Raw genomic sequence first — 24535 nt, 5'->3', positions numbered from 1 at the left:
GGCGGAAGTTGAAGGAGAACGAAATAAGTCACCGTCTGAGCTGTAAAGATATCCTTGAAGAAGGCGCTTGATGAAAAACTTGCACCCGTGGGTGGTGGTCATGAGTAAAATCGCCCAATAAACCGAATATTGCACATAAAGTTAGATGTCCTCTAGCCCGTCCGGATGTTAGGTCAACTCAAACCCCAAAAACAGTGTCAAAAAGTATTACGTTTTCGAAAAAAGTTCCGAAAAGATGGATTTTCAGCATTACTATTTTTGGTGTTGATTAGTAGGCCAATTAATGACTATAAATTGACAGGAAAGTAAGATATTTTGGAAACTATTGGTTCGATCTGTCTGATTTACGCAGAAAAATAATGCATATTTCAATCTTGATTTTAAAATCAAGATTTTTGTTGAATCCACTCTAAACGCCCAAGCGACTTTTTCAAATCAACAAAAGAATTTTGTGGAATTGAGAAAACCGAGGTTGGTCTAAACGAAATACTTCATTATGTTTAACAAACTACCGGCAACATGTTCTTTTGAACATTAGTTAGTCACTCACATGAAAAATAATCTCGAAACATGTAAATAATTAGCAAGCGCCATCGCAAAAAACAAACGCGCCAAGTCGTTTGACGTTTGACTTTTGACGACCCATTCCAATCGAAGGCTGAAGAAAACCGAGCGAGAAGCAAAGACAAATAAAGAACAATGGGTGGCCACCAACACCATCAGCAGCGCCTGTTAGAGTGAGCCAGTGATGCCAGTAAACTTTCTTTATAAATGCTACTTTTCAGGAAATGGTGACAGATTTTGTGTCAAAGAAAAAAGTGTAGTATAACATCAGAAAATTGTGTAATTTTATCATTTCCTGGTGAATATTCATCAGGTTCACATTTTTACACTTTTTTTTAGGTAATATTACTCAAAAAAGAGGTAATATTCAACCTACCAAATTTTCAACATTTCAAAATTCATCTTTTTTTTTGGTGTGTAGTTTTCTAATATCTCCTAATACAATTGTTTATTATGTGTTACTAACTGCAAACACTTACATTTGAAGATTTTTTTCTTATTTAAATATTTAAAATTGGTTATAATTTAAATTGGCTATAAAATGGGACAAGGCCATCTTCTGAGGTTTCCTTCAAAGTTAAATAAAAACAAGCAATAAATTAACTGCATCAATCATCCCAAACAAACAAAACAGCACCGTCAAAACAAGGAAAGATTGATACGCAACTGATGATGTTTATATTCCGCCTCTCGGTCCAAATTGTTCCACACGGCGGCGCTGAGAAAAATGCATAATCGTCCACGCGTCAGTTTGACTCTGTGTTGGTGCAACAAATCCCAGCAGGCCGTCTGTGTGTACAGACGATTCTGCATTGAACTTGAACTTCGCCAACTAGCCAAGTCCATGGCTTACTGAGAGCTGCGTTGTTTTGGTTTCCATGGGTACACGCAAGACCTAGCGTGCGTTGCACTTGTTGTCTGTCATTCTGTGTCGACATTTTTGGTTGTTTTTTTTTGTGTCCGTTGTTGCGTACGAAACAACGGACCAAAACATAGCACCAGTGTTGATAAACCTTTCCGAATGTGCCTACTTGGATGTGCTGGCTGCTCTTGAACTGTGCCATGCGAACCATCGTTATCGCGCGGACACTCTTCCGGAAGGTCGTTGGCTGGTGCCCGTTTGACCCTTCCTGCGATAGAGGAGTACACAGTAGCCGGCGAGGGGCGAGTCACTTATGTTTATTTTGATTAGTTCCGACTGACTCAACTGTCTGACCCCTCGGTGACAGCTACTGCGCATCTTCATGGTGAAGGTGACAGATCGTTTTCCCCTGTTGATTGATCGCGCACCAGATCCATCGCTGATCATCCGCAGCCTCCTGCGATTGTGTCAAGATGGCAGAGTGCAATCAATGAACGCGTTGCACCGGTTTACTCATATGACAGTCACTTGGGCCGCGCGCTGTCAGACAGATTGCCGTCACCGCGCACAATCGTTTTAATTCAATTTCATAATTCCGCTTTTGCCTTGTTGAGCGAAGCGGAACGCCGTTCGACCGCCGGTTGATCGGTGAGCGTGATCCAGTTTTAGACTTTGATTGCGAGGGGTTCTAGAGTTTTCGGGGAATTTTGGTTAAAACTATTTATCACAAAGGAATGTTAAGTTTAGCAATGCAAGTTTTTTTGTGTCCATGACAACGAGTCCACTTGGAAACGCCCAAACGATTTCCGTATGCTCAACTTAAATAATTTGCTTAACAAAAGCCAACCTTTACCACTCTCTCACACCTTGGTCATTTCGGCTGTTTGCCAAATTTCAGTGCAAATATGTGTGTAATATTATTCCCCAATGACGCCACCTCCGTTTCCCTTGGCCGCCATTATGGCACACGATAAGTTGCCGGCGCCGCCGCCATTATGGCACTTGAGAATCTGAGTCGTTTGCAATTTCCTCATATTCCCTTTCTTAGCGATCCAATATTTACCCAAATTGGATCATCGTCGGAAAGGTTTTTTTTTTCTTTTGTTTTTGCGGGATTACGTGTCAAAAATTCCACGCTTTCAGCTTATTTATTGACTCAAATTGACAGCGGCGAAAGCTGCGGTTGCGAATCGTTGCCATAAACAACGTTCCATTTATTCAAATTAGACGCAAACAAGACGTTTCGTATCGTAAACAATGCCGACGCGATTAAAATTGTCACATCTGGTCCGGTTTTGGAACCGAAGAGGGATAGACACCACGTGGAACTTGCGAATGAGTGGGCGTTTCTGGACCGCTCAGAATGTTGTGACGTCATTTGGGTTTGTACACCCAAACGTGGTAGGCGGTGACAAAATAAACATTTACGAAGCAAACGTCAAAAATTGACTAGGGCCGTCCAGAAACTACGTTTTTCTTGAAAAAAAAGTAGTTCTACTGACTGACGGTCCAAAACCAATTTCCAGGTGTCACTATTCCGCTGGCAGGAGGAACTGACGTTTATTTGATTTTTCTCTGTGTGTAATCGCGTACATTAGATTTGCATTTAAATTGGCTACTTGACAGCTGACCAAGCCAACCAACCTCCAAACGAGATAAACCATTTAAACTCGTTAGCTGCTGCTCTTTTTTTATCTCGTTGTGAGCGCCATCAAGTTAGGTTACACGCATAACCAAAATTCCATAAAATTCTAATCAAAGATTTTGAAATTTTAGAAATTTTAGAAAATTTATATGAAAATTTTTCCTTTAACTAAAAAAAAACAAATTCGACTAACAATTTTTCAGCGTGCAGATTGACTGCAGGCCCAATCCCATGTGTGGGAAGAGATTGGCCAAAGTGTTTTTGTTCGACAGCTTCACAATCCCCTTCCCCTCTCCCCTAACGGAAATTTGCAGCCATAAAATCATGATCCAATCTTAATTAAATCCATTCAGGGTGGGCTTGTCCACCCCGGGACAACCGATCATCAAATTCGCAATTATTTCTCTATTTTATCGAGAGAATTATGCGAATTCCCTTTATTTGCATGGATCGCGATAGGAGCCGTCAAACGATTGTCAATCGGTGAAGTCGTGCACAAAGTTGCGCGCCACGTGCCATAATGGCGACGACGGGCTGTCAAACATCGCCATTATGGCAGGTCACGCGATTTAACCGCTTCGTTTCCCAACGGCAGGCCAGGTTCGTCTTCTATTTTTTTGAAGGTCATCAGCCAAAGTTACTGGTGTGCCGCCCCAGTAGGCACTGGCACGGTCCAGTGAGCTTGACGTTCCGCGCGCGTGGCAACCGTCAACGGCTTGCTGAGGTTTTAAATCGCGAGTAGAATGGAACGCTGAAAATGCGCCATTTTTTAACGTTATTTCCAGGAAATTTTAAGCTAGTTGGTTCTTCTCAAACTATCATGGTAGAGTAATTAAACTCAACTTGAAACGAAATACTCTTGTCAAAGCGTTACCTTTTTCATTTGTGCTCGTTATTTGAAGCTCGGCAGCAGCGCGCGCTGTTGGTCGTTGGATGTCCTTGCTGAATTAGCTCGTTTTGATGCAGGTGTAATTGTGGTTTAAAGCACAAAAAAATAAATAAGTGCCGACACAAAGTGGATAATTTGCGTGTCGTTATTGTTAGCTTAAATGAGGTAGAAAATAATTTTCGGGGAAGGAATAGATTTATTTCCGTACCCTTGTTGTATTTGCAGCAAAAGGTTTGAGTTGTTTAATTTAGCATCAAAAAATTGAAATATTACATTCCAAATTTTAAATTTAAGATCTTGTAATCTGTTGTGTTAGCTCCACATTTCAAATATACGTTGTACTGAAATTGCTTCTGAAATTTGATCATTCCGATAGTCACGGCCGATAGTCACGGCAAATTGTTTTTCATTTATTTCAAAGTACAGTCCCGCTCGATTATCAGAAGGCCTTGACAAAATATTACTTCGAATAATGAAAACTTCGGATAATGCTGGTGCAAATTTTATTTAAATTTTTTGTCACCGGAAAAATCAGGGGGGCAAAATAGTAGTTGTTGTAAAAATTATTTTTTTTCAGCACGATTCGTACATTTATCCAACGAGGTTCACCGATTTGGATAAATACGACGAGTGTTGAAAAAATCAAGTTTTGCAACCATACAACATTTTTTTACCATTTCGAAAAAACACCCTTTGAGTGGAATCATAGGTCATGTTTTTTGACAATTAACCGTATGAATCTAAAAAAAATGTTGAAAAGTATTACTTTTCGAAACAAGTGCTCGAAGTTTAACTTTTCAGCATTTATTTCAGTGCTGAAAAGTAGATTTTTTTATTATGAAAAGTGTTACTATTCGATTTTGTTATTTTCGATACAGAAAAGTAGGCTTTTTCATCGTTCAACAGTGACAGGTAAAGTAACTAGTTTCACAACAGAATTGCAAAAAAAAAATATATTTTTTCAAAAAACTTCAAAATTTCAGTGGAAATTTAAGTGCAATCAGCTGAAATTGATTTAAAATGCATTCCCCTGCGTTTAAAATCATTTTTACCATGTTTGGGTTGATTTCAACATCTTTTGATTATTTGAAAATTTTCGATGTTTAGTAAAGCAAAAAGTTTGTTTTTCGCAATTTTTTTGTTTTCGTCAAATCTTACTTTTTTGAAAACTAATGATTGCAAAACAACTGAACTAGTGTAAAATTCACTTTTTCTTGAATTTTTTTTTGAAATTAAATATGTCTTTATTGAACATTCTTATAATAATTACATTTCTTTTACATGATAAGTGGTATGGCCTAATGCTCTTCATCTTTGTTGTATTTTTCGTTTTATTATTAACTGATCACATTTATTTATTTGCTTCAAATTGTTTTACATTATTGCATTGAATTGAATACATTTGGGTAAAAAAGAAAAAAATCACTTTAACTACTAATCCCGTCGTTCAAATTCTTCCTTCTCGCTCACGTCCACAGGGAGGGTAGCGAACTGGTTTCCAGACAATTTTTGAGCGTCCTTGCTGAAACTGCCTGGCTTTGCAGGTAGCGCTTCGGCATTCTTTAGCTTCTTCAAATCTGCCGATCCTGCTGGTGAGGACCGCCTCTTTTTCTTGCCGTGAGGCATTTTTGCACTTTTTAAGCACATTTCAGGAGCTAAAATCCAGGAGTACCTCACTGAATGATGGTCCACAAAGGAATTAAATTCACTTTAAAACACTGTTTGCATTCAAATGTTGAGACTATGGCTTGTTATTTCATTTTTTGCAGCCCTACTGTTTTGACGTTTTTCATATTTTTGTAGTCACTTTTTTAAATGGAATTATTAGCTATTAGGTTTCAACAAATTGTGATAAACAATAATTTGGTACATGACATTGCTTTCAAATAATTAAAAAAAAATGAAATTCTACATTAAATTGTATTTCAAAAAAATATGTTATAATTTTTTTTAAATATATATTTCTGAGGAAAAAATAAAATCTATTATAGAATCATAAGATAAAATGTGTAATGTTTTAAATCTTTGTCCAAGCATTCCATATGCAGGGTGACCACTCAAATTCCATTTTCATTTTCATTTTCTGTTTTTATCTTCTCTTTACCTCTTGTTTTATGAACAAAAATTAATAGCGATCATTTGATTCATAAAAAAGACTCCAATATTCATAAAGATTTTGAATGTCTTAAACAGCTTTTCCATACTCAAATATATTGAAATAGTGAAAAAAATCTTAAATTTAAAGTAAGTTACTAGAGCAGAAATGAGTGAATTCAATTTGAAAATTGTACAAAATATTACAAAATTATTCAAGAGTTTAGAACTAATTTCCAAACAAGTATGCTCAGAATTCCCGACTTTTTGACAAAAAATCATAAATTCCCGACTTCCCGATTTTTGGCGGATTTTGGCGAATTCCCGACTTTTTCCCGACATTCCCGATTTCCCGACTTGAGTGGCCACCCTGCATATGACAAAAAAAGCAATTTGCAACATCAGAACGGACTTTCGAATTCTCGAATTTTTTGTATTTGTTAAAAAAAACTAAAATTGGCAAAACCTGATGGCCGAGGTATTATTTATTGAAAAAAAAAAAGATTTTTGAAAAATTGTGTAAGATATTGTCAAGCAAAATTTCTAAAATTATTTTGAGATGTTAAATGAGAATTTCAATCGATAATGACTGTACACATTTTTTAATAAAATGCACCGTTTTCAAAATAAATGCATCTATGCAGGTGATACTCTTCGAAAAATGTTTATTTTTCTGAAATTTAAAAATTCTTTTTTGTATGGACAATTGCCCATACAGCAGCTTGAATGTTGAAAATTAAACTTCAAATTTAAGCTCTTAGTCTTTTAAATTTTAAGGTCTCAGTCTTTGAGAAGAACTTTTAAAATTTTGAAAAATTTTAGGGTTTGAAGTGTTTTTAAAAATGTAATTTTTTTAGGGGTCAACTTTGGCTGTGTTTTTTACTAACATTTCCTATATTTGAAGTAAAAAGAAGTATGCAGTAATTTTTCTAGTGCCCCAGACTGTGCCTATACGCATTTATTTACAATTTAAATGATAATGGTTCCATTTTATAGCAGAGAATGTGAAAAACATGCAAAAATTGAAAAAGTGACTTTAAAAACATGAAAAAATTAGATAGGCGAAATGTAATGATAGGAGGTGGTAGAGTAGGCCAAATACTACCAAAAACAAACATAAACTAAACAAGATAAATGCAAATTAAAATACTAAAAATGAAACAAGAAAAACATAAAACAAGAGAAGTAAAGTTTTTCGTAGAACAAAAGTTGCTCAACATGACCTCCTGAACACGGAAAAAATAAAAATTCTCGAAAAAAAAATTTGGGCAGTAGAGGGTTAAAAAGGCTAAAAACCACTTATTTTGGGCTTTTTGAAGTTTGAAATTTATTTATTTTTGTATAAGTCAAGCCATTTTTCTATTTTTCAACTTTTTTACTTTAGATACCAGTTTCAGCATTTTAAGGTTATAAAAAATGGGCATTGAGCAATCGACCGTTATTTTTTTTTTGAACCTAATCGTAGACCGTGTTACGCTCCATTTTTTTTTTTAAATTTTGTATGACAATTTTGTTACAATTTGCGGAGGAGGGGTTCTTTAATTCAAAATTTTGCGTTACGTAACAAAAGAACGCTGCCTTTTCTACACAGCAAAAAATCCGATGGTAAAATCAAATGCAAAAGCATGCACACCACCTTCGTCAAAAAAGACACTTAATGTTACACAAGCATTTATAATTTTTAGGAACACAAAAAAAAGTTGCAACCGACGGGATTAAAGCCCAGCACCAACAGTACGGACTGGCGCCTTAGCCCGCTCGGCCATTAGGCCGATGAAGAATGGAATGAATAAACGCATATATGAGCTTGACATTTCGGTCAAGTAGGTTTCCCATACTGCTGGGTTACATATTTCATAGAATCTCATAAAATTATGCAAAATTTATTTTACACCCAGGCCTTTTACACGCAGCTGGATTACTACTTTTTTTTGCTGTGTAACCAACGACGGGTCGGATGATGGATCAAAAAAAAAAAAAAAAAATGTTTTCATACAGATAACTGCGATCCGGCTTAAAAGTGCAGTAAGTGGCCATATCTCGAGACAGGGTTGCCAGATCTAGAAGCTTTATGTTTCATTGAAACGGGTTTTTCATAATCTATCCAAAAATGAGCTGCAGGTTGTTCCGGACATCGTTTTGATCATAATTATATTGTCAAAACAGCCTCAAAATGGCACTAATGTGGTCATTTATCGAGACAGGGTTGCCAGATCTTTAAAAAAAAATCAAACAATGTTACACAAAAAAAACGGAATGATATTTCAAGCTTTGATTGTAAATACAATAGAATCATACTTAGAAACCTAGCACCTCCATTGAATCTTCCTTTTCAAGATTGAGCAATAATTTTTTGGCTAGAAATGAGCTAAAAGTTAATTTTGTAGATGTACAATTACTTTCAAAATTTTGCACTGTGTTATGCCGCATTGGGATTCTGATTTCAGATTGAATGTTTTATTTGTTTTTTTTTCTAAATAAAAAAAATAAACATTTGTTATTCCGAAATAATTTTATTATTTGAATTGTAGTGTGTACGTTTGTAAACAAGAAAATCATGCTGTTTGTAAATATTTTTTTAATCGAAAAAATATCAGCTCAGCAAAAGTTCTTTGACCACATCCTATTTACAATTCTATCAGAATGATCCATGTCTGTACTTCCACGAACCAAGTGTAGTAATTAGTTTTATGTGTTTCTTTCATTTCCTCATCAACACAGAGCAATCATCGCCTGGTTGGCCGTCCAAAAAGCGCGTAAATCTCCACCGCCGTCGCCGCCGCATCAAATTTATGCTCATCACTGCGGCGCAAACTAACAAAGAAACCCGCGAGGAAACCCGAAACCACCACCATCCAAGCAACCCGGCGCGCGAGAAGGATGTCGCTACTATGGGAGTGAACTTCGAGGTGGATCGACACCAGTCCCAACTCGTTCCGGTAGCGTTCAGCACGCGGATCTTACGGCGGCTTCTGCTGCAACTGGATCTGCCCGAAAGTGGCCACGCAGCCTGCTTTGACAGCGCGAAATCGGACGCCGTAATTGCGCCGTAGAAGCTTCTTTAACGCGAAGTTGCACAACTCTAGAACACGTGCGTGCGCTGGCACAGTCAAAAGGGCGAGTTCAGATGATCTAGTTGGCGTGCGGCTTGGCTGGAGTTTCCTGCGACTGTTGCGATCGTCCCGATTACAGGGTGCACCTTAAAAAAAAAACGCAACAAGAATATGACAGGAAGTTCGCAATCGGGAATATTTAAATCGATTCCGAGCAGCAGCAGCAGCAAATTAGCGCTCCGTCGAAGTCAGTGATTAATCGCAGCCGTGCCTGGCAAGTGATGAATGTCCGGTGATGTGAATTAATTACAAGTGAGCTTCGTGCGTGATAACTTACTCTCCTCCCTCCAAGTGATACACACTCCTCCTCTCATTTGCACTACATTAAGCAACCTCTACAAAAAAAAAGAAAAAAAAAACGCGGAATAATTGTGAAAAATATATTTATATTTATTTGCCTGGCTAAATGATACTTACAATACCGAAGTGAGCAGCCCCCGTCCAGTACGCCTGCTACGATCGGCTCCCCACATTCCGTGCTCGACGGAACTCGGGAGTGGACGTGTGCGTTTTCACACAATCAAGTCTTCCTTGTGAGAGAGAGAGAAAAAAAAGTGCCAAAATCCCTTCAACAAAAATTTCCCCGAAATCAACCAACTGTATAATTTATGTGATTAGTGTCAAAGAACCAGCGCTGTGATTTAGTGCGCGCGGACCACAAGTCAGGATGACCCCGAAGGAGTGGCTCGCGCTGTTTGCCTTCTACGCGGCCTACCTGTTCTTCGGGGCGAGTGTGTTCTACCACAACGAGCATGCCCTCGAGACGGACCGGCGCGCCGACGAGCTGGCCGAGCGGATCGAGATGAATGGTAAGGAGGAGGGTGGGATCAAGGGCTTGGGTGGAATTTTGGGGTAGTGTGAAATATGAATTGTGGGGAATTTCTCTTTGGAAATTATTATTTTTTTGTATTCTTCAAAATGTTTCCCACCAATCAGAAGACAAATTGTTTTCAAATGTAAAGTCTAAATTTCATTTCACTTTAGTCGACCTTGAGTGGTTGATAGCCAAAATCATTTTCTCAATAGTTCATGACCACCATTTTGGCTGCCATCTTGGATTTTTTTTTTCAAAATCCCTTAAGAGCTTTTTTGGGGTAAAATTTGAGCTCACCAACCCAAAACAAGACAACGAAATTGTTTTTCGTGGTTCGATTATCAGAATTTTCAATATCCGAAGCTTTTTTTTCCGAGGACTTCGGATAATCAAGTCTGGACTGTATATTGATTCTAGCATTTAGTTTATCTGAGCTATTTTTTAACTATTTATCACTATTCTACAAACGATATTTTTTCGGTTAAAATCTATCTCACTTCAGCGTGGACAACGATTTTTTTTGTGTGATTCGATTCTCCGAAGTAAATTTTTTCCGAGGCCTTGGGATAATCGAGTCTGGGCTAAATAGCCTGTATCAAAGTTACTTTGAATTGGGTCCTAAAATTAAGCTTAAATTTGCGATATCATTGTTCGCAACGATAAAGCTAAATTTTCTGAGTACAATAAACCTTTGTACGACCGCAAAGAATTTAAAATGGATTTTTTTTATCAATTTTAAAAAAATAACTTCGCGCCCCTTCTTGACAGAACAGATCCTACCTGATAGCTAATTCCAAGGGGACCATAGCTGGTCTGTCGAATAAATGTTGTCTTGTCAATTTATTTTTTGCATTAAATTTAATAAAAGTGATCAGAAATGTGTTAATAGTGTTTTTTTTTTCGTTGTACATAAACATTTACATAGGGCTTTAGGACCCTAATGAAAATAATCAAAAAAAGTACAGTTTTTAATATAGTTTGGAAATATCAATTTTAAAAAAAGTTGATAAAGTCAAAACCCTCTCAACTCGAGAATTTCTCAAAGATTTCAATCATATAATAATAACAGAACTATGTATTTTCTGAAACTACACATTTTAATGTTTTTTTTGTAATACAGAGCCTCGTTTTTGGCAACAAAATGTGTTTTTTACTTTGCCAAAACGGATTTTTTTTTCCAAAATTGGGAAATCTTAAAAGAAGAAGCTTCTAACATTTGTGTGAGAACCCTCAATAAACATCGCCTCCATACAATTTTGGCTGCTGTCCATACAAACATAGTACGTAAATATTTAAACGGCTGCAACTTTTGAGTGAATTTTCTGATCAATTTGGTGTCTTGGGCAAAGTTGTAGGTATTGTTGAGGACTATTGAGAAAAAAATGGTACACAGAAAAAGAAATTTGCTGTTTTTTGTATGAACTTTTTTTTTTCACAAAAACAAAATTTCCCAAAATACGTATTTTTTGATTTTCGAGATTTTTTGATATGTTTTAGAGGACAAAAATCCGAAACTTTTGTGCCATAGAGAAACATGTTCAAAAAATCTGCCGCCGAGTTATAATTTTTTGAAAAAATAGTGATTTTTGGAAAAAATCGAAGTTTCATGCAAAAACAAGTTTGACATTATTTTATAATGCAAAATTGAATTTGCAATCGAAAAGTACTTTACAGATTTTTTGATAAAGGGCTCCGTTTTCAAGATATAGCCACCGAAAGTTTGATTTTAGCGAAATATTTGCAGTTTTTCAATTTTTAAAAATAGTGACCATAAGTGATCGTTTCTAAAAATATTTTTTTTGAAAAAGTTCAGAAAATTTGCTATAAAATTGTCTAAGAGACATTGAAGATTGGACCTCGGGTTGCTGATATAGAGCCGCTTTAAGAATAAGAAACACGAAAATTGAAGTTTTCATAATCTCACCAAAACAACCCACCATTTTCTAATGACCATATCTCAGCAAATAATGGTCCGATTTTCAATTTTAATTTTCCGATCTTTTCGAAAAAAATATTTTGAATTTTTTTTAAATCAAGGCTAGCATTTTAAATGGGCGTAATATTCAAGGTTTGGCCCTTGAATGAAACTTCGATTTTTTCCAAAAATCACTGTTTTTTTTCCAAAAATCCATAACTCGGGGGCAGATTTTTTGACCATGTTTCTCTATGGCTCAAAAGTTGCGGGTTTTTGTCCTCTAAAACATATCAAAAAATTTCGAAAATCAAAAAATACGTATTTTGGGAAATTGAGTTTTAGTAAAAAACTAACCTAATCCACCTATGTGATTGATGCCTTCCTCACTTTTTACCAAAAATGGGTAATATGAGTGGTTTGGACACACATTTCAGCTTTTTTTAGTTCCAGAAAAAAACACAGATATAACTTTATGGTAATAACTCGAGACAGGGTTGCCAGATCTTCAATGTTTTGGACTCATTGGAAAGGCCTTTCAATTACCTAACTCACGATGGGTCGGATGATGGATCCGGACATAGTTTACATACATTTAAGTGAGATCCGGCTTCAATAAAGTACATAAATATCACATAAGTGGTCATAACTCGAGACAGGGTAGCCAGATCTTCAATGTTGTGGACTCATTGAAAAGGCATTTCAATTACCTAACCAACGATGGGTTGGATGATGGATCTGGACATCGTTTACATGCATATAATTGAGATCCGGATATTTGTGAAAACACATTTTTATACATAACTTTTGAACTACTTATCGAAACTTCAAACAATTCAATAGCGATGTATGGGACCCTAAACCAAGTCGAATGCAACTGGTTCGATCAAAATCGGTTCAGCCAGTGCCGAGAAACATGAGCTAGTTTGTTGGTCACATACATACATACACACACACATACACACACACATACACACACACAGACATTTGTTCAGTTTTTGATTCTGAGTCGATATGTACACATGAAGATGGGTCTAGGAGCTTTTAATAAAAAGTTCATTTTCAGAGCAGGATTATAGCCTTACCTCAGTGAGGAAGGCAAAAAAGTTGATAAAAAAATCTGCAATTTTTTTCCGTGTACCGTGTATTTTTTTCTCAAAAGTCCTCAACAATACCTACAACTTTGCCGAAGACACCAAATTGATCAGAAAATTCACTCAAAAGTTACAGCTGTTTGAATATTTACATACCATTTTTGTATGGACAGCAGCCAAAATTGTATGGAGACTTGTACGGGTGAACCAATGACGCAAAATAGCTTATTTGGTCATAGGAAAGGCCCCCACAAAGTATGAGCCAAATAAAAAAAATACCGGTTTTGGTATCTATCCCACTTGCTCTAATGACTATTCACGTTGAATAAGAGTGGGCTGCTTGTTTACATTCAAGGATTCGCCCTATCGAAAATTTACAACGGATATTTTGCCAAAATCTACTATGATCGGGATTAAATGATCGGGATTTTCTTTTAAAAAAATGGTCTTTTTAATTTTAAAAATGCTTAACATTTTTATGAAACGAACGAATTAAAAAAAATCAGACAACTTAATATCTAAATGGTTTAAATAATGTAATTACTATCGATCTATTTATGATATTTTTCATTTGATATCCAAATTTTAATTTTTTTTTCAAAAATACGTAGTCTTTTGATAATTTAGAGTAATTTAAAAAAAAATGCAAATCTGTTGCAAAAATGTGAGAAATAATTAATGCAAAAACGTGGAATTTGATATTTTTCTGATAATACGCAGTTTAGCAAGAAAAAAAACTAGTTTTAAATTAAAATAATGTATGATGAATTTCTAGTCAATACTTTTAAACATAAATTTGGAGTTTTGTCAACTTTTTTGTTCAAATTATTCATGTTATTTAGATTTTTTTTCTTTTTTTTATTTTTTCATATTTTTTTCACAAAAGTCGCGATACACATTTAAGAAAGGATGGACAAATGACAGAGGATGGACACAATCTTTTAAATTGGAAAAAAATCAGTATTTTCGAAAAAATACTGTTTTCTCAAAAAACTAAAACTAAACTTGGCCAAACACAAATTTTACGTCGTACAATATGTTTAAAAGTTGTCTCTTTTTGCCCTCTCACAAATATAAAAAAAATAAAAAAGGGGAAAAGTTTGTCAAAATCAAAATATTTCATAAGTAAAAAAAAAGTAAATCTTTCCCAGTTCCTGAGGGGAACACCCTTGGTGTCGTGATAAGGTCCAGCTTGTGACGATACACTACCTTCTCTTTACTAAGCAATCGATTCCAGAAGGGAAAAGATCACCAGTTGTGTTGGTCCGAGCCGGAATTTGAACTCCGATCTACCGCTTACAAGGCGGAAGCGTTACCACTGGGCAACGTGGCTCGGTCAAAATATTTCATAAAAAGAAAATTTAAGAAATCGCATTTTTTCTGTGTACCCATTTCATTGTTTTCTGAATAGTTCTGGAGACCTTCCAACCACGGTGACATTTTTTAAAATCTAAAACCTAAAGAAAATAGTATATCAGCAAACTAAAAATAAATTTTCTACAGAGTAAATATGTTCTTTGTTAGTCAAACCAGCAAGATATTGATTCCCATTTTCCATAACACCAGATTTATCGGCATGTTTCTGCAATCACAACAAGATAAATGCATACTAAATTTACCTATTTCCATTCAAATTAATCTCGCTGCCCACATCGCTGACACCAACTGCCCATAAGTCATCGCTGCTCACACCATTTATCTAAATTACCAAATCAAATCACTATTAAACAAGCCACTGAATATGCACGGCGAGTCTGCACGCAAACTGCTGCAGATATATTTATGGCAATTAAAAAAAATCGCTAACAACTAGGTACCCCCTCGCTCAATAGCGCACACCAGATTTAAATAACTGCGGCTATTTTTGCATTGCATTTAGATAGTGTTTGAGCCAACCAGACAAGTATTAGTTGACGCATTGTAATTATCCTTCAACCCTTGTGGCATTTGGTGGCAATTAGTCGGTTAATTTACAAGAATTAATCAGATGAATCCTTGAGCTTAACTTCAAAATTGAATTAATTTTTTTTACGTCTTGTTACAAAAATCTACCCAACTTCAGCACTTTTCCCCGGGGCCACCACGCAGACACGATTGTCACCTTAACCCCGGATGGTCGCACAACACCTCTGAATTGCATGTTTTGCGCGCGCTAAATGCTCAATCAAAACGCTTCTCTCGCGTGTAACACTTTTTTTTCTCTTTAGTGCCAACAAGCACTAGGTAGAGTGGACAATTAAGCATTCATAAATTCGCCTGCACCGGTGCAAATTGACATGCGCTTCGAAAAAAAGTTGTAGTGGTTGTCGTTTGGTTGGAATTTTTAATCAACCGGCGGCCGGCCGGTAAGTTCTGGCATTGGGCCAGTGTCAAATGTTAAACAGTAATTTGAATTATTCATACCGAATGCCAATATGATGCCAATAGATCACGATGATCGGTATGATAGTGGGTCGATAGATTTATGCACGTAAACTACTAATTTAAAAAAATACAAAAAAAACAAGCTAAAAAAAACACCCAGAATTCAGAGTCGAAAGAATCGTTCCCTCAAAATGAATTGAGGGCTCAGTGCCAAAATCGGAAAAACATTGCTATCATAAAAAATGTGTTCATTATTTGTATTGTAACAATAAATTTCCATCAAGTGTCGTACATCGACTTCTGACCACCACTCCTCGCTCAGCAAGCTGTGGTAGCCGAGGCAATTAAATCGTTCGTGAATCTGTCAATGGTCTCTGGTTCGATTCCCGTGGTTGACACTTTTTGTTTTTTTTTTTGTTTTGACGGATGAACTTTTTTTTGCAAATGAACCTCGAGGGAGTAATTCTCTAGCCCATTTCGAGTTGTGTTCCCTGTATCTGTGGATTCTCTCGGCAAGAGGCCATTATTGTTGTTCATAGCCAATAAATTCAATAAAAAATTTAGCTAACCTTCAATTTGCCAAATATATCTTAAACCGGTTTCACATGCACCGGGTGAATCATTACCGACGTCAAAAGCCCAAAAATATCTAACTCAGCGCCTGAAATGAACCTCCAGACGGAATCAATGGAAGAAATTTACGTGCCAAAGCACGTGATTTTACTTTCAAGCTATCCTGTCTTCCACAAAAAAAGTAAAAAAAAAAACAAGAAATAAATCCACCACCGTCATCGCCATCATTTGGTGGGGTAAAACCACTCAAACAAGACGCACCTCGACTCCGAAATCGTAAACAAGTTGTGAAATATTCCAAAGAGAGGATAATGAGCCGCTGACATCGCGATTATTGGCCCAAACTGACATGAGGATGACCAGATCCGCCGACGTGGAACTTCCGGATCGCAAGGGGGTTATTTTTAGACATTTTTTTTTTTCGTTTTGATAAATCACGACATTTAATTGGGGAGGGTGTGTGTGTTTGCGCGCGGAATCATCACAAAGGCTCCATTGAGGATTCGTTTGCAGCTGATTTAATCAGTTAATTACCTCTCTCTAAATGCGAGCATCCCGCGAGATCCCGGTAGAACCAGGCAGCAACCATTCAAACGTGCTAATTGTTATCGAAAAAAAGCCATCGCACAGTCAAGGTGAGAACCGCGCGCCGTCAATTTTCCGGCAAAACAATTTTCGCGTGAAAGATAATCGCTACAGAACAAGCAGGCGGCGACGACCTCCACCTGACAGCTGCAGCTGGGGCCTATCGCTGATATCGTCCCGTGTTTGTGCAAGTGCACGTAGCAACCGATAGTCAGAGCCTGCTACGTTTGTTCGTGACTTGGAACAATTTCTCCAGAGGAGTCTTCTTCTTCGTCTGCTTGTTCCACGTTTTGACGCCACCACTATTGTATTCTAAGCAACCGTACTTGGCGCTAATTGGTGCCCTTGACGGCACCGGTATGCACCCCTAATTGGTGCACTGTCATATGTGAGGTGTCACACGAATACTGCAAACTGGACCAGCATTTAGCTATGTATTGTGAACTGGAAAGATTTTGATCGTTTTAAACCAATTGGACAAAAATGGGAGAACAGCATGTAATTTCAACGGGAGCCAAATTATGTTGACATATCACTTTTTTGATGTTCAATTACAATTTATGGAAAGCGTATTCACCTGAAATCAAAAAATAAATAACTTACAAGAAAGTCAGCAAGCAAGTTTCTTTAAAAAGTATTCACAAAAAATGTTAAAATAGTGGAAATATGAACCTGTCAAACTTATGACAATTTCTCCTAAATTTAGAAACAAGATATTTGTGAAAACAAATATTATTGCAGAGCGTTTGATGACAGCATGTCCATGAAACAGTGGACATTTTTCACTAAGAGAGGATAACAAAAGTTTCTAAATTATAAGATTCACGTGTTCTTTAAAAAAAATCTAAAATCTTCAGATTTCCAGGCATTTCAGTAAAACATAAATAAAATCATGAAAACTTTTTAGTTGTGCTTCGAATTTAGGTTAAAAAGCAGTGTAAATCGATATTTTTATGAGAAAACTTGAAAGAATGTTAGGCAAAATTATATGCATTTTACTAAAATTTTATGCATTTAGGTCAATGCAAATATTGTTCAAAGAATTTCCCTCGGGTCTGGCCGAGGTCGATGGGCCCTAAAAAACCTTGGAAATGCACAATACACTAGTACAGTTAGTTTGCAATCATTAGTTTTAGAAGATTTTTTACGAAAAAATATTATATTGCAAAAAACAAAAAAACTTTTGCGGTGCTGTACATTGAAAATTTACTAAAATTGAAAATATTTTTGACGAAAATGAACACGATGAAAATTATTATAAACGCAACGAAATGCACTTTAAATTGTTTTTAGCTGATTGCTCTCAAAATCTCGTTGACATTTTAGAGCATTGCACAGTGTTCGGATTGGCAAAATTAAGTGGAATAACTCTTTTATTTGACGTCCTACCCAAATGGTGTCTTCGGAAGAGTTGTTGTACTTGATAAGGGCTATCTTTTAAAGTTGTTGACATTCAGGGTGACGACGTTCCAGGGTATCAACCAAAAACTAATTTTGTTGGATGACGATGTAGTGCTTTGGTGTCTCCGGCAAAGTTATTGAGGAGAAAATTTCATGAAAGTTAATCTCTCAATCTACTCGAGATATTTTTGCAAAAATGATCCAAAATAGTGCGTCCACCCCGGGAATTCCCGGGACAAAAATCCCGGGATTTTTCCAAAACCGGGAATTCTCGAATCCCGGGATTTTTCATATTTTGTCCCGGGAATTCCCGAAATTGAAAACATATCAAATTTTGGTCCGGTCCGGTTCGAATCCCGCGGCGGGCGCTCTAAAATTCTATGTGTAATTATGGGTATTCGGCGAAGTCCATACTTTCATACACTTAGGAGCCCTGGGGGGGGGGGAGTCCTTGTAGATAAAAAGGAAGACACTAGTGGTTGGTACTAACAATGGTGGCCGACAGCTATAAAGTCAACTTCGTTTTTTTTTTTTTCAAATTTTGGTCCAGAAATTCAGATTTGGTTGTGGAAATTAGTAATCGATAAGCATTTTAAAGCATTAAAATTTATATTCGGCATATAACAGCATTAATTTGGCAGGGAAAATTGTTCAAATTTTTGTTTACAGATCCGCAAAATGCTTTGCGCCTTAGATATTTTCTACTAAATTTTATTTATTTAAAAATTATTTAACTTTTCATCATAAACCGGCATCTGGAGCAAATCAGGACAAAAGTAACGAATTAAGACAGTTGTTTAAGCTAATTTGTTTTTGAATAATGTTCTGATTGTTTTGATTGATTTCGATTACAACAGGAACAGATCAAAACAATTAGTACACCAATTTCCAAATTTATTGCTCTAAAATCTCCTGTACCTATTCAGACTGCAGTCCCTATTATCCTCAGTTGGTAGTTGGTTGGTAGTGACTTAAAGATATTTTTTTAAATATGTTTTTAAATATAAAACATAAAATTCTAAACTTATCCAAAGTGTGACATTGTCTGGTATAATTTTATTTCTTGTTGTTTTAGACACTTTCAATGAAATTGTAAAAGCTTTTTTATTATATGAATGTTATATTATATAAATAAAAAAAAATAAAAGAAATACATTCAGAATTCTGGTTCAATCAAATTCCAAAGCACATCAAAGAACACATTTTTTAATGTGTTTTAAACTATCTAAAGACTGCTGTCCTTGTTCAGATTGAAGTGTAGCTTAGCACCATCAACAGTTTTGAGCTAATTTTATGATTTAAGCTAGAAAAACGTAACAAATATAATGAAAACATAGATTTTATGACTGCTGCAGTGATTTGTAGCTCGCAACCGTGAAGAGATTCGAAAAGTTCAGCTAATTTTGCATAAGAATGAGCCCTTGACGATTGTTGTGACTCGTGCATTGCGAGAAACAGATTTTTTTTTTCAAAAAAAAATATTGTTGTGATGAGTGAGTGTATCCGGTCTGTTTTTTTTTTATTTTCGAAAAATCCCCACATAAAAGCAGTGCACAAGCCACAACAATCGTCCAAGGGGTCATTCTTATGCAAATTAGCTGAGATTTCCGAAAAAATACTTTCAAAAGCACACGATTGAGTTTTAGGGGTGAAAAAATCGAAAAACTGGTCAAAAAAGGTCAAAATCATAACTTTTTCAAAAAACTTTTTTGTAAAATTCTGATAACTCGTGAAGAATACATGTAAACTCCTTATGTCTACATATCAATTTTTTTTTGTCTGCTCTTCAACTTTGTAGAACATTGTTACACTCTAAAATGTATCCCTGCAAAGTTAGAAAAAAACACGTAATTTTAAAATGAACAAATGAGTAACGGGAAATGGCAACGATTTTAAAACTATTTTTTTAACTTTTTTTTATGAAAAATACGTTTTTTCGGAATTTTGAGTACGCCATCAAATCGGGCGTCTAATTTTACACAAAAGTCCCTTTGATACCAAATTTTTATCTCTTCACGGTTGCGAGCTACAAATCACTGAAAAACGTGTCTTAGTAAAAAACCAGAAAAATGAAAGGGGTCGTACCGCCCCACCGTCACGAAATATCGAAAAATGGACCCCGGATTTGTGATCAGGGACCAAAATTACCCCTTAGAGCAAAGTTTTACGAACATCTAAGAGGGGTTGGGGCAACTTTTTCCGATTTTGTGTGAGTTGGTGGAGAATTACCCTCTTCAGAACAAAAAAAAACAAAAATGCCATTTTGATTTATCACCAAAAATGTGCTTTTGTGGACCATTTATGAAAAAATGGCGTATACCTCGAGTAGATTAAGAGCTACAAATTTGGCGCCTTCAACAAACTTTCATGAAATTTTCTCCTCTATAACTTTGCCGAAGACACCAAAGCCCTACAACGTCATCCAACAAAGTTAGTTTTTGGTTGATACCCTGGAAGGTCGTCACCCTGTATGTCAACAACTTTAAAAGATAGCCCTTATCAAGTACAACAACTCTTCCGAAGACACCAATTGGCTAGAACGTAAAATAAAAGAGTCATCAATTTATTCCACTTAATTTCGCCATTCCGAACACTGTGCATTGGGGGGTGGGGTGATACTTTATTTGCAAGCTTAGTCTTGGTACATTAGGGTGATAATTAAAAATCGTCATCAGGGATTTTCTCTGGCTCGATTCCTTAGGTAAAAATAAGTAACTGTGTCAATTTTAAGCCAAATCGGTTAAGGTTTAAGGGTCACTGTAGACCGTTGAAGTTCGTGAAAAAATCTTTTCATACAAAAACGTCTTGTTTAAATCGCTATAACTCGTCCGGGTTAACTCGGATCGTTTGGCAGTCTTCGACAAAGTTGTTTGTCATAAAATTTGACTTAAGAATTTCTTACTTGACAATGATTCTTTTGGTGAAATTATTAAATTTTTGCTTTTCCGCATTAATTTTTTAGTTTTTTTCCCATACAAATTTTAACGATACGATTTAACGGGGAAATATATTCATTTTAATCACACTAAGCCGTTCGACCAATTCCCATCACTTTTGCCGTTGAAGAGTCGCTTGCTCACTTTTGTTTGAGCTATTTATTACTTTAGAACAGTCAAAAACACTTTATTTAAGCTGTAATTCATTATCAAATTGCTTAATAGAAATAGGCTGAGAAAGGGTATAGTTCCCCTAACTACTCTTAATTAAACCTGTACCAATTGGGCTCAAAATTGGCACAGTTACTTATTTTTGTCTAATGATTCGAGCCAGGAGCAATTTTGTCTAAAATAATGTGTTCAAACGTGAAATTAGCATAACTTTGGTGTTTTTCCCGTAGTCGCTACTCCGTCCCGATGCAGTACGAATAAAAAATGTTTTTTGATTTTCCAAAGTTTCAATTATCCGAAGTTCGATTATCCGAAGGTTTATATGGGACTTAGGATAATCGAATCATGTTTTTTTTTTCGAATTTTTTACTTTTCTTACATTTGAGATCAAATTCGAGTTCTGTGACCCCTTTTTAGTCAATTTAAAATTATTAAATTACAAAATGCATTTTATTTTCAATATTTCATCAACGGCATTTAGATCGCCATCTTGGATTTAAAAAATCTTAATCACTTCAGCATAGTTTGAGGTTCTTACTCGACAATAAAAAATAAGACAATTGATTCTATTCAATATCCGAAGATTCGATTATGCGAAGTGATTTTTTTTTCCAAGCTCTTCGAATAAAATGCTGTGCAATTAAAAACTAAATTTTTGAAATAAAAATCCTGGGACAAACCTCACCAGTAGGAAAGTATTGCAAAAATAAATTGGAAATATCAATATCACTCCAGTGTACGGTAGTTAAAATGCAATTTCAATAATTGAAGTGCAGTGAAAATTATGAAAAAATATGAATGCATATATTTGAAAAATTCAAAGCAGAGTTCATTGACTGATTAAATCCTCATTATTTTTAAATTGACAGCCATTGTTAAAAGTTGAAAAATGTTAAAAGTTTTGACCAGTCATCAAAAAATGTTGCCGCACTAAAAATCTTCAACATTACATTTCTAGACAATTTCGCCCAGCAAAAGTTAACAAACCTATCAATATTCGTCACTAAACGCCCACATAACGGGGGCATTTCACAGCTAGGTGCGTACTGGTAATTAAATATTAAAACCGATAAACAAACCAATTGTCACCCTCATAATTGACACGAGGTGGTTTCCGTGGAAACCCCATGCGCCTCCCGAGATCAAGGCTACCCAGTTCAAATAGGGCGCGAAATTGCACTCCAGACAAATTCCCAGCTAGTTACGTCTTTTCTTTATTCTGTTGAAGATTCCTTCACAGCTTGCTGCGACCTAGAATCGATCACTTCCAAGGAACTGCTGGACGTGTTTGTTCGAAGTAATCTTGGTTTATTGTCACGCTAGCTTAAGCGAGGTGAAATTTCTTCACGTTCTATGGTTGAGGAAAAAACAACAACATAAACTAATTAGAAATTCTAGATAAAATTTTGCTCGCCCTGTTAAACGTTTTCCGATTTGTCGCGCACCCTCGTGTGAGGTGACTCTAGGTGCTAGACATTTATGATTTAGAACATTGTTAACAGCAGTAACAACAAAAGTCGACAAACTGTTTGCTAGTTAGTAGCAGAAACAGGTGCCCCCTTCACGCGGAGGCTTGCCATTGCATGTATACAATAAATAATTAAATCGATGCGCGTGCGACTTGCCTGCTTGCTTTAGTTGCATACTAATGAAGAGACGAGTGCAAGAATTTGCTTATAATGAAGGAATTAAAGCGAGCTGTGGGGTGACCAGTATTTTTGCTGGAATTGCAATTAAAGTCTTTTCAAAAACAATTACGATGGTCACCCTAACAACCCAATTGAAAAATTCTCACCGGAGCTTGCTGAGATTGCACTCTGCTTTGCATGCAACTTTTTTTTGCAGCCCCCTCGGTCTGCTACTGCGATTCGATTACGATCCTTGTGCGACGCGAATGATTGATGATTTTTGATGGGTGACTTGGATTTTTTAAATTGCTTGAGAGGATCGCCGACGATGACTATTACGTGATCCAGTGCAGTGACAGCTCCTAAAAATAACGGATTAAATTAGTTTTATTCAATAAAGTCGTGGTGGGAATTTCAATAAAACTTTCATATTATGTCTCTTCTCAAATCAATGACTGGAAGTAAATGAAAAAATATCATTGAAAATCATTGAAAAAGAGCATTTCGAGTAGCATATAATCAAATTTCCCAAATCCACCGACTTTACCGATTTTTAGCACCTTGTTGTCCACAATTAACACCGTCCAGATAATCATCACTTTATTGATCTTGTCACGGAACAAGTTCGATCAAAATAACACGATCCGTTGCCCTCTCTCTATCTCTCTCAGTATTTCCCACCCATTCAATTTACACCTCCTTCCGGCTCTCGCCATCCAAGCAAGCTTTTTCTCTTCACAAACAACGCGAGAGGGGAAGCTTTCGCGAGAGAGAATGCCTCTCGCTCTCGCAAACCAAAGCTTTATCGCAGCAGTCTACCTTACGGCGCAAAACTTTTCAAAAACTAACAAATTGTGTTATTTTTCGATTCTGTTTCAGAACTGCTCACCAAATACCTGGCCCCGCACGACCGCGAAATCCAGGGCGAACTCCTGGTCCGGCTGAGCGAGTACTGCGACAAAAAGGTGACCAACTACACGCTGGACGAGTACGTCGAGCCGTACACGTGGAACTTTTACCACTCGTTCTACTTTGCGTTCATCGTGTGCTCCACGATCGGTGAGTTATTGGCTTAACAAGATGCGTTTTAAATGACTCGAAGATGCTTTTTGGTTTAAGGTTACGGCAACATCTCACCGAACAACACCTTCGGGCGGATCTTCATGATCTTCTACGCGCTGATTGGTCTTCCGGTGAACGGGTTCTTCTTCGCGTACTTGGGTGATTTGTACGGGAAAACTGTAGGTTTTTTTTTACAACTCAAACTCTTGCAATTTAACAAGCTGTGTTCCCCCTGCAGTACATCCGGCTGTACCGGCGGTACAAGGCGTACAAACTGTCCGCCAACTCGCACTACGTGCCGCGCAAGTTCAACTTTATCGGGCAGATCGTGCTGTACCTGATACCGGGCATTGTGATCTTCATCTTCGTGCCGGCCTGCATCTTCAAGTACTTTGAAAAGTGGCCGTACGACGTGGCCGTGTACTACGCGTTTGTGACGCTGACGACGATCGGGTTCGGGGACTACACGACCACGTTCGAAAAGTCCCAGGAGTGGGAGTTTGGACTGGCGTTCACGTTCTACCAGGTGTTTATCATACTGTGGTTCTTCGCGGGCGTCGGTTACGTGTTTATGGTGCTGGGGTTCATCGCCAAGTAAGGATTACTGGGGGGATGGTGGGAACATGTCTTGATAATGATGAGATGATCGTTTTTTTTTGTAGGGGACTTGCCCACAAGAAGGTTCAACGGTTGGAGAAGCTGCTGGCGGTGAACGTGAAGGAGACTCAGCAGCGCGTCTGGAACGGCGTTACCAAAGATATCAGCTACCTGAGGAAGATCCTGAACGAGGTGTACATGCTGAAGTTCAAGGTATGTTTTTACAAAGGT

The 24535-nt window shown here is 36.8% G+C and overlaps 1 protein-coding gene across 1 annotated transcript in view; it reads left to right on the top strand.

Annotated features, from left to right (window-relative positions):
• Window positions 1–24535, top strand: part of LOC6033021 (open rectifier potassium channel protein 1) — a 31593-nt gene that overhangs the window by 4883 nt on the left and 2175 nt on the right. The window contains exons 2-6 of the mRNA XM_038263359.1: window positions 8776–9976; window positions 23525–23704; window positions 23765–23886; window positions 23946–24301; window positions 24370–24517. Of these exons, the coding sequence (XP_038119287.1) occupies window positions 9835–9976; window positions 23525–23704; window positions 23765–23886; window positions 23946–24301; window positions 24370–24517 (948 nt within the window). The 5' untranslated portion in view covers window positions 8776–9834. The remainder of the gene's footprint in view (window positions 1–8775; window positions 9977–23524; window positions 23705–23764; window positions 23887–23945; window positions 24302–24369; window positions 24518–24535) is intronic.

The sequence above is a fragment of the Culex quinquefasciatus genome, chromosome 3 (assembly GCF_015732765.1).
Source record: "Culex quinquefasciatus strain JHB chromosome 3, VPISU_Cqui_1.0_pri_paternal, whole genome shotgun sequence".
Lineage (NCBI taxonomy): Eukaryota > Metazoa > Arthropoda > Insecta > Diptera > Culicidae > Culex > Culex quinquefasciatus.
Note: the sequence above shows the minus strand (reverse complement) of the source record. Positions and strands in the feature narration are given on the sequence as shown.